Source organism: Lagenorhynchus albirostris, chromosome 15 (genome assembly GCF_949774975.1).
Source record: "Lagenorhynchus albirostris chromosome 15, mLagAlb1.1, whole genome shotgun sequence".
Taxonomy (NCBI): domain Eukaryota; kingdom Metazoa; phylum Chordata; class Mammalia; order Artiodactyla; family Delphinidae; genus Lagenorhynchus; species Lagenorhynchus albirostris.
The window spans coordinates 27149751-27159929 of NC_083109.1; the positions used below are offsets into that span (position 1 = coordinate 27149751).

Sequence of the window (10179 nt, forward strand, 5' to 3'; positions counted from 1 at the left end):
TCTCCTGTTGCGGAACACAGGCTCCGGACGCGCAGGCTCAGTGGCCATGGCCCACGGGCCCAGCCACTCCGCGACATGTGGGATCTTCCCAGACCGGGGCATGAACCTGTGTCCCCTGCATCGGGCAGACAGACTCTAAACCACTGCGCCACCAGGGAAGCCCGAAGATTACTACTTTATATTTTCAGATCTTCTCATATTGATTGAGATGATTTCATGAACAAGTGCAAAAATTTTTATTGAGCATCCACCATGTGCAAGGCACTGGTCTAGCAGCTTGGGATGCAGCCATGAACAGGACCACAGTGTAAGGACCCTATGTACATTATAGTAGTGATGACAGGCTATATGTAAGTAAATGATAAAATAATTTAGAAGGAGAGCAAAGAAATCTACAAAATAATTTCAAAGAATTTAAATGATAGGAAGAAAATAATGCAGAGTAGTGTGAGGAGTGGTCTTGTGGCCAAGGATTATTTCTGAGGAGGTGACATTTAAGGCAAAGGTATACAAGAAGAGTACTCTAGGCTGAGGCAGACTGGTGGCCTAGGGATGTCTTTATGGTGAAAGAATGCCTCTGTGAAGAGGTGTCAGCCATACAAAGAAATGGAGAAGAGCAATTTAGGCCAAGGTACACTAGAAAGAAGGCGATCACCTTGTCCAGGTTTGCTGAAGACTTTCTTGGTTTTGGCACTCTAATTCCCATGTTCTGGGAAGACCCTCAGTCCCAAGCAAAGTAGGATAGTTTGTCAGCCAACAAGAGGCCCAAGATCTATTGGAATATGATGCCTACTTAAAGGTCAGTGGCCTGATGGCCAATATCAAATCTACAGCTGGGGTCACTGGCAGCTTGACCCTAAGAAAATAAAAAGAATTAGAGAATAAACCTTCTTGATTCTGAGACATTTAAGCATCTGGGACTGTGGCTCTCAGAAGCACACCAGCCTTAGTTCAGCACATTAACAATTAGTCAACCTTAGAGTGAGTAACTACTTCTCTGTGATATCAGAGAGTAAAGTCACTGATCCACCAGTTGCTGTGCAAACAGCACTCACACGCACAGAGGCAGACAAAGCATAGACCCCCTACACACAACTAGTATTTGTGGACAAAATGAACATCTGGAGAGGCACGCAATGAGACCACCACAGTTGGAAGTTTTGAGTAGACTTTTGAGTGGAAAGAGCATTGGAAAGATAAGTAGAATTTGTGATGTAGCTCTTAATTTAATATGATGTACTCTTAAGGCAAGTCCCATGTGCACCTCTATCTAGTTAAAGCAGTGTTTGTGGTGAATGAGGTAGTTTCTTACTAAAACTGGGTTTGTTTCTGGTTGAAGTATTAAACAAAATTTGACCTCATGATACAAACAGGGATTTAAAGTCAGCACTTACAATAAATGTTGGTGAGGACAGAGGGACAGGAAAGGGAGGACTTGTCTGGAACTTTTTATGTGCCTTCATAGGTTCTTCCATATATGATGGTAAGTGTTTCAGGTATTACTAAAATCAAAATTTCAGTCTCAACTATACAGGCAACTCCAAACTGTGGTATTTATTTATGTGTTTGTTTGTTTATTATGGAAAAATACACACACAAATATCACCTGATGCCAAATATTAGCACATGTATATTAGTATATCAGAGGAAAACAAAGAAAAAATTTAAGCCCAAAATAAAGAATCCTATATCTTCTATACACTTCTCTTTATACATTTCTAATTGTGAGGTAACTCTCTCAGTTCTTGCCTTGGCAGTAGCATTATGTCCACCTCTATGTCATCCAATTCTCAATTGAACTGTCCCCGGTGAAATAACATCTGTAGAATTGGCTCCCTGGATATTAATCCCAATGCTTATATAGATCTGTTGTCTCAGGCTCATGAGAAAATGTTGTACCCTCAACGCTCTGAGGAATAGTTGTCAAAGTCTGGGTAGAATCTCTCTCGGAAGCAGTCGTCCCAGTTACTGTGGTTTCTTGAGTCTTAGTTGTTTTAATTGTTACCTCATCATCAAACCCAGATACGGGAGAAAAAGGAAAGCCATCGTGAGTACCAAATCCAAAAGTTACATCTTCACCGAATGTGGGACGTATTGGCCATGGAGTGTAAGGATCGTCACTGCTTAGGGGAATGCAGCATGACAGCTTGTTCATACAAAGAAGTTTGTACCTTTCGAGATGTAAACATCGTTTTCTGCAGTGTCCTACACCATTCTTCCAGCATCTTTCAACAAACCAGCCAGCTGCAGGGTTAAACAAGCAGTCAATTTTTAAATTCTAGCCACAAGACAACAAACATTAATTCCAAAGTTTGACAACTACTACTATTGCCATCTAAAGTAATATGATAACATATACCACAAGCCATTTGGAGAGACAAAGAAGAAAACTAAAACTGTATATTAAAAACTGTGACATGTGCTATCAAGGAAATTGCTGGTGGTGGGGAGAGGAGAGAGAGAAGGAGAGGGGAGGGGGCAGGAGAAAGACCAGAGAAGAAGGAAAGAGGAGGAGGAGGAAGAAAATGAGACAGAGAGGATAGACATATGCAAAGCTAATAGTTAAGCCATGGCAAGGCAAGAAGGATGAAAGGAGGCTACAGGATACACAGGAGGCAAAGATTATTTCAGGAAAGGACCATCAAATGCTCAGTCCCAGTGTGGAGAAACAGCATCGTGTCTTTAAGGTATTAAGAGAAGGCTGAAGAGTCTGAAGTATAATGTGCAAAGAACAAAGGAGCACGAGATAAAATGAGCTTGAAGTAACCATGCCATTGCCTAATCAATTTGGCCATTATTAAGCATTTTTATTTATTCCAAACCATTATGTGAGTTAATTTACTTCAGTTAGCTGGGATTTCACATGGAAATTAGATAAGGGAAAAGGAAGAATAGAATCTGGGAGACACGTTAGAAGCTTTGGCCAAGTAAAACATGAAGATGGCTGGAACCAGGGCTGTGAGAGTTGTAAAGAAGAGAACAGATTAAAGACATCGATTGTTTGGATATAAGTCAGTGGAGGATGGAGAAATCCAAGTACATTAGTACATTTCTGAGCTGATACAGGGGAGATTCGTGATACTTGCTATTCATAGAATAGTAAACAGAGGAAAGAACACGATTTGGAGGGAAGAGAAAAAGGTGGTTACAAGTACTTGTTTTAGGGTATATAGCACAATATACCTCAGATGTCCAGAGGGCAGTAGGATATAGCTGTAGCAACTCGGTAGACAAGTTTGGACTGTAGATGTAAATTGTGGAATCATTGCCATGGATAGTATTTAAAACTACAGTTATAGATAAAGTACATATAGTGTTGGAATAATGTGAGATAAAAGGGGGCCATAGTTAAATTCTGGGGAGTGTCAATATTGAGAGCTCAGATAGGAGGAGAAGGCTCAGAAGGAACAGCCAGATACTTAGAGCAAAACAGGAGACTGAGACACTAGAGAATTAGATTAGTTTTCCCAAAAGCAGACCTTGGGATAAATTTTGACTACTGTATAATAAATGAGTTGAGGGCATTCAGCACTCCCCACATCGCCAAATCAGTTTGGAAATGGGGAAGTTATGGAAATAAGACAGCCAAAGAGAGGAGAGTTATACAGTTAGTTACCACTGTGATTGACTAGAGCATGACCCCATGGGGAAATCCAGCAACTAGTGTATGGCTAGGATAAAGGTCCAAGTTATCCTTCTTGAGGGTCAGAGGAGCTGGAATATTTCTCCACCATCCAGTAGTTGATAGATGATACCAGAGTGAGCTGACAATTCCCTGTCATTTCCAGACTGCCGCGTTCAGGACTGATTTGCAAGCAATCGACCATGCTTTGAGGACACTGCCAGGTGCGGGTCAGGCTGGTGTGCATGAAAATGGCATATGCCAAAGGGATACAAAGAAAGTTGTATCAGGTATGACTAGATTACACAAGTGAGGAAAACGTTTCCTAAAGGAACACGTGGACACTTGTAGGCAAATACTGCTGTGGGGTTGAGCGAGATAACGCAGGAGCTGGAGCCTCCACTGCATTTAACATGATGAGTGTCACTGGTAATCTTCAGAGTGGTAAGAAGAGGAGAAACAGAAGTGAAGTGGTTGACATGTGAATGAGAAGTGGAAATAGCACCTGGAGAAAAAACTCTTAGGAAGTTTAGCTGTGAGGAAGAGCAGAGAAATAGAGAAGTGCTCGGAGGACAATATGGAGTCAAGGGAAGGTTTTTCAGGTTTGTTTTGAAGGCTGCGAAATAAGAGAGCATGTTTGCAAATATTAAGAAGGAACAAGTAGAAAGGGAGAGATTAACGTAGAAGAGGGAAATGAGGCAAAAGAAGGGCATAGTCCTTGATTAGGTGACAAGGATTAAGAACACATACAGCATCTGACTGTATGTGATATGGAGAAGCACACTTCCTCAGCTATGTCAAGAGGGAAAGAGAAGATGGGTGAAAAGCCATACTGGTATGAGTGTTGGCAGTGGTAAAAAGTGCCATTTGAATTTTTGAAGTCTTGAGATGTGGGGTAAAGTCCTAAGCTGGGAGGGAACATCACAGACAGGAGTGGAGCAGGAGAATTGAAAAGAAAGAAAGGTCAGTGCAAAAAGGTGGCCTAGGAAAGAGGAAAGATGAGCTCACACAAGAAATACAGTAGGATTATGAAGCAGCGTGTTAATTCATTGGAGGAGGGAGGATAGGCATCTACCGTGAAACTAGTCTGTTCCATTGTATGATCATTTATCAAGCAACTATATGACCATCTTTCTCAGCAAACCACCCGAGAAGTACCAAGGTTGGTGTATTCTAGGAAACAGCTAGTGCAAAGGCTCTATGTTGGAGGAAGCCAAGGATGTATGAAGAAGGTCAAGTAATTCTCAAAACAACCCTTTTTGCATTTAACTTGATAAAGTATGAAAAGTACCTTTCGTGGGTTGAGATAGAGAGAGAGCACAACGAAAACTTGGCTCCTATTTCCTCCCCTGGGGATGTTGGCTTTATCCCAACTTCTCCAATGATTCATTGTTCTCTTATTATTTTACTGGCTCCAATTCTATTGCCCTTGGTAGAATTTTCTGTAAGTTTCGAGGGTAGCCGTACCACTTTTTTCATCCTGGACAAAGTCTAACATTGCTTCCTCATTCCTAACTTCTACAAAGATTACCTCTCTATGTATTTTTTTTTTCCTCCAGGGTACCCATCCTCGAAATCTGAGTCCTGTCAGCATTTCTCTTCCATTCCCAAACACGTTAAATCATCTTGTTCTGTCAATTCTTCTTTAAACTTGCCTCTCACTTGCATTGCTCACTACTCCTTTTCAACTATTCCCCCCCAGAGTTAAAATTTCGGGTACAGCCCATCATTCAACAGAGGTTTGAGCCCCTAACTATGGTATAGACTCTGTTCTAGGTGCTCGGGGTACATTTGTGAACATTTGTGACAAAATCGCATACAGCTTACTTTCTAGCAGGGGAAAACAGACAGTAAAGAAAACGAGTAAATTATCCTGTATGTGAGAGGATGATAAGTAGTTTTCAGAAATAAGAGAGAATAGATTTAAGTGGAATCTATTTGGTGTGTCATGGGGACAGATGACAGCTTCTTAAACAGCAGTTAGCAGAGGTCTTGAGAGAAGGTGACGATTAAACAATGACTTGAAGGTGGTGAAGGAATTAGTCACACCAGTATGTAGGGCAAGTGCATTCTAAGCAGAGGAAAAAACAGAACTCTGTGGGTTGAGCAAGCCTGGCATGTTTGAGGAAGGGCACTGTGGAAAGCCACACTTTGCCAGTGTGGCTCTGGCAAAGTGAGCAAGGACTAGAGGACTAGAGTAGTGGGAGACGAGGTGAGAGAGGTCATAGGCACCAGATCATGGAGGGCCTGGTGGGTCACTGTAAGGACCCTGGTTATTGTTCTGAGTGAAGAGGGGGCCACTGCCAAGATTTGAGCAGAAGAGGTACATGGTCTGACTTCCAGTGTGAGCAGATCACACTCTATGCTATCTTGACAGAAGACAGCAGGAGGCAAGAATAGAAGGACAGAGACCTGTGCGGAAGCTATAAGAAGCAGTAACAGGTGAGAGATGATAGTGACTTGAATCAGAGCGGTAGCAGTGGATGGAGGCGGTGAAATCAGTTGGTTCTAGACATAATTTGCAGGTAGATGTAAGAGATTTCCTGGTAGATATGGATATCACAGCTTAGAATATCAAAGATAGTTCCAAGAATATGGCTTAAGCAATACAAGGATGGTGACTGGGAATAATCTATAACTTAATGTATTTTTTTTTTTTTTAGAATGACAACCATCACTTATTTCAAAGCTCCTCAGTCTGGAATTATTATGTCATTAGGACTTGTGACCTCCATCACCAATATTTCAAAATCATAAATCTAAAAAATATGAATTACAGTGGTATTAATTCAGGCACATAAGCCATCTAGCCAAAATATTATCCCTTGTGTGAATTCTCTCTGAAAAAAAAAAAGAAAAAGAAAGAAAACAGATACGGAATCAGATAGCATCAACTTAAATACAGCTATTAACAGCACTCCACTGATGGACAGTTTGGCTTGGTAAAATGTTTCTTTACAAAACCCTCAGGTGCCATCTCAATTTAAAACAGAAAAATACACTCAAAACATTAAATAGTTAAGTTGCAAAATAGAACCTATAAGCAAAAATTTATAAATCAGCAGGAAACAAATCTACCGCCCTCACAATAAAAGAGGAAAACAAGCAGAACCACACACTTTATAGAAAATTCGAAATACATGATAAATATATATTTGAAGTTTGACTTCTCCATAATCAAAGAAATAGAAAATATTATAAACTTAGATATGTTCCTTCATTTTAAACATTTGCAATATTCAGAATTTGACAATGCACTAAGCAGACAGGAATAAGGTGCATGTCTAGGAATTTTATCTTGAATGGTTTATGTCTATGAATGGTTGTATAGAATATACTTGTATATGAAACATAAATATTCTTAGCAAAAATGATAAGCACATTAATGTCCAAATATGAAATTGGATAAAAAAGGTACAGAGGGACTTCCCTAGTGGTGCAGTGGTTAAGAATCCGCCTGTCAGTGCAGGGGACACGGTTTCGAGCCCTGGTCTGGAAAGATCCCACATGCCACGGAGCAACTAAGCCTGTGTGCCATACCACAAAGCCTGTACTCTAGAGCCCGCGAGCCAGAACTACTGAGCCTGCACACCACAACTACTGAAGCTCACACGCCCAGAGCCCGTGCTCCACAACAAGAGAAGCCACTACAATGAGAAGCCCGCGCGCTGCAACGAAGAGTAGCCCCCCCGCTCGGCGCAACTAGTGAAAGCCCGTGCGCAGCAATGAAGATTCAAAGTAGCCATTAAATTAATTAAAATTAATTGATTTTTTAAAAGGTACAGAGCACCCATTGCATGAAATTCTATGCAATAATTAAAAGTTCAGTTTTTGGAGAATATTTAATATGTGGGAGAATACTCATCATGTTTTAGAAAATTTTAAAGGAGGATATACATTTTTTCCCCACATGTTATCCAGGAATCTCAGGGAGAGCAAAAGAGCAAAACTGTATTGTTACTTCTTTATTATTTCAAAACTTTCCAAAATTTCGGTCAATAGTTCATAATCAGAATTGAGTGTAGGTGATAATTCTTTACATCACTTACATGTGTCCATGTGAATCAAGATATAGATACATAGGCACATGTATGTCCATCTCACGGTAGTGATTACCTTTCTAAGCAAGAGACAACGTCTCCAAGTTTGGAGTCCATTTCCTTAGTGCATAAAGAACTCTTAAAAATCAATAAGAAAAAGTTCAGAAATACAATGGAATAGATGTTCAAACTCATTTATAATTGAAGCGTGATGAATTCAAACAAAGATGAGGCAACATTTTCACACATTGAAATGTAATACACAAAAGAATGTGATAAAAAAAAGTGATCAGTGTGTGGGAAGCTGACACTATCACACACAAGTGATAAGAGTGCACATACTATAGTCCATTCGGTCAGTTGTTTGCCAATCTTGCGTGTGTTTGTGTGTGTGTGTGTGTGGCCATAAGGGGAAAGATATACATTTGTTTACTAATTTTCCTAGCTGAATTTTTTCTGATAATTAAAAGTTTCCTGCTTAGCAGACCAATTAAATTAAGAAAGGAAATTCACAACCTCACCCCCATATATTCTACGTATACATTAAAAATAATGAAGTAGGTTCAGGCACTGATAAGAAGTCTCCGAGATACTGTGCTAGTACATTTAGAAGAATCCGTATGATTAATTTACATTGAGTTTTTTTTTAACATCTTTATTGGAGTATAATTGCTTTACAATGGTGTGTTAGTTTCTGCTTTATAACAAAGTGAATCAGTTATACATATACATATGTTCCCATATCTCTTTACATTGGGTTTTTAAAAATCTAAGGTATATAAATATTTGGATCTACTAGGATATACAACTAATTGGTAAGATTACTTCATTGAATGATTCAGAGATTCTGAAAGAGAAGACTGAAGTACTGTTATTCCAGGGTAGGAGAGTCCTTTTCCTTAAACTCATATAAGCCTATTGGTTGCTTGATACTTTTTAATCAATTGCAAGTATTACTTTCCAATAAAAGTAGGTAAGTTTCCAAAGTAACATTATTAAAAAGAGGGAATATGCTCATTCATTATTGATCTATTAGCAGAAGGTCCCTATTGGTCACTTGCCTTTTTACTCTGTCTTAACTTATCCCCATTTCTAACTTAAATTTGTGTTATCTTTCTGATGACAGCTCTGCAGATCCTACAAAAAATGTGATGAACTTGTTCACCATACCTCAGAACATAAACAAACGAGCACCTCCCTTGAAAGCACTTTCACGACAAAAGAGAATTCAAGATGGTAGTGAGAGTTGGACTAATGAGACACAACAATAAAACAGGTGCAACAATGAAATTGTTAAAATAGAAGCAAAGTCAGGCTGAGTTAACAGTGGTTAGTTATAGAGAGAGACAGAGAGAGTTGCTCAGAAGACTGAGGAAATTCTTCCTTTGGAGAAATGTTTCAGAAGACACCCCAGTTTCATAGGTGCCTCTAACAGAGTCTTAGAGAGCAGGAACATGGAGCTGCCAGCATGCCATCATAAGAGCACTTGTGCTGCTCTTTATTGGCCCAAGGCTTTTCCTGTGGACCTCTTTCCCCCTCAAGACACCTGGGAGCCCAGGGTCAACAACTCATCCTAGTTCCATCATCTCTCCATTGTAGGGTTCCATTACCTTTGGTCACCAGATTTAGTAACCCACATATCATGAAGGTCAGCATCAGGAGATTCATGGCTTCTGGGAGAGAGGGAGCCCTGTGTCCTAAGGAATGCAGAACACTTTGCACAGTTAGGACTCTGAGCAGTCACCTTTACTGGCCTATCATGGGTGATGAACCAGAGAGGAGGAGAACGCTATGCCACCCAGAACACCAGATGATTAACTTGCACCATTGAGTGTGCATGACAAAATAATGCTCTGTTCTAGAAACTGTTATAGGAAACTGAGGTCTTATGAAATGAAGTATAATCCTAAGGATGTGTAGGGTCTGATGGAAAGAAACAACTCCCCAATAAAGTCCTCCTTAACCTTGCATGGAGCCAATTACGTCTCCTCTGTCTGTATGCAACACTCAGTATATAGCCAAGATAGCAGAATGCTATATCATGATCCAATTTGTTTCGGACCAGTAAGCTTATGATATCCCGTAGATTATCCCCTTCTCCATCTGAGTGATGCCCCAATACACTGTGTATTAATTTTTTTATAAGTTGTGAAGTTTGCTTTGAATGGATTTTTTTTTTTTTTTTGCTATGGATATCCAATTTTTGTTTTTTTGCTATGGATATCCAATTTTTGCAGTAACCATTTGTTGGAAGTACTATCCTTCCTCCATTGAATTGCTTTGGCAGGTTTGTCAAAAATTAGTTGGCCATACTTGGTGCTCTATTCTATTGCATGGATTATGTACCTGTTCCTCTACCAGTACAACACATTCTTGATTACTGTAGCTGTATAATATGTCTTGAGATAGTGTAGGGATACCTCCTGCTTTATTCTGCTTTCTGAAAATTGTTGTAGCTCCCCCAGTTCCTCTGCCTTTCAATAAAAATTTTAGAATAGTTTTGAGTATATCTATAAA

The 10179-nt window shown here is 39.8% G+C and overlaps 1 protein-coding gene across 1 annotated transcript; it reads right to left on the bottom strand.

Moving 5' to 3' along the window:
- Positions 1-1843: 1843 nt before the first annotated feature.
- On the bottom strand, positions 1844-9330 carry DEFB125 (defensin beta 125). Its single transcript, XM_060124892.1, has 2 exons — positions 9273-9330; positions 1844-2244 (listed from the first exon to the last, which is right to left on the bottom strand). Exons 1-2 carry the CDS (start codon positions 9328-9330, stop codon positions 1844-1846), a joined length of 459 nt encoding a protein of 152 aa, XP_059980875.1.
- Positions 9331-10179: the final 849 nt, after the last annotated feature.

Bases quoted from the DNA above. Each gene is read 5' to 3' on its own strand.
- DEFB125 (XM_060124892.1), bottom strand. From the start codon at position 9,330: ATGAATCTCCTGATGCTGACCTTCATGATATGTGGGTTACTAAATCTG. The intron at 2,245-9,272 runs GTAATGGAACCC...TTAACCCTGCAG, and splicing joins ACTAAATCTGGTGACCAAAG to CTGGCTGGTTTGTTGAAAGA.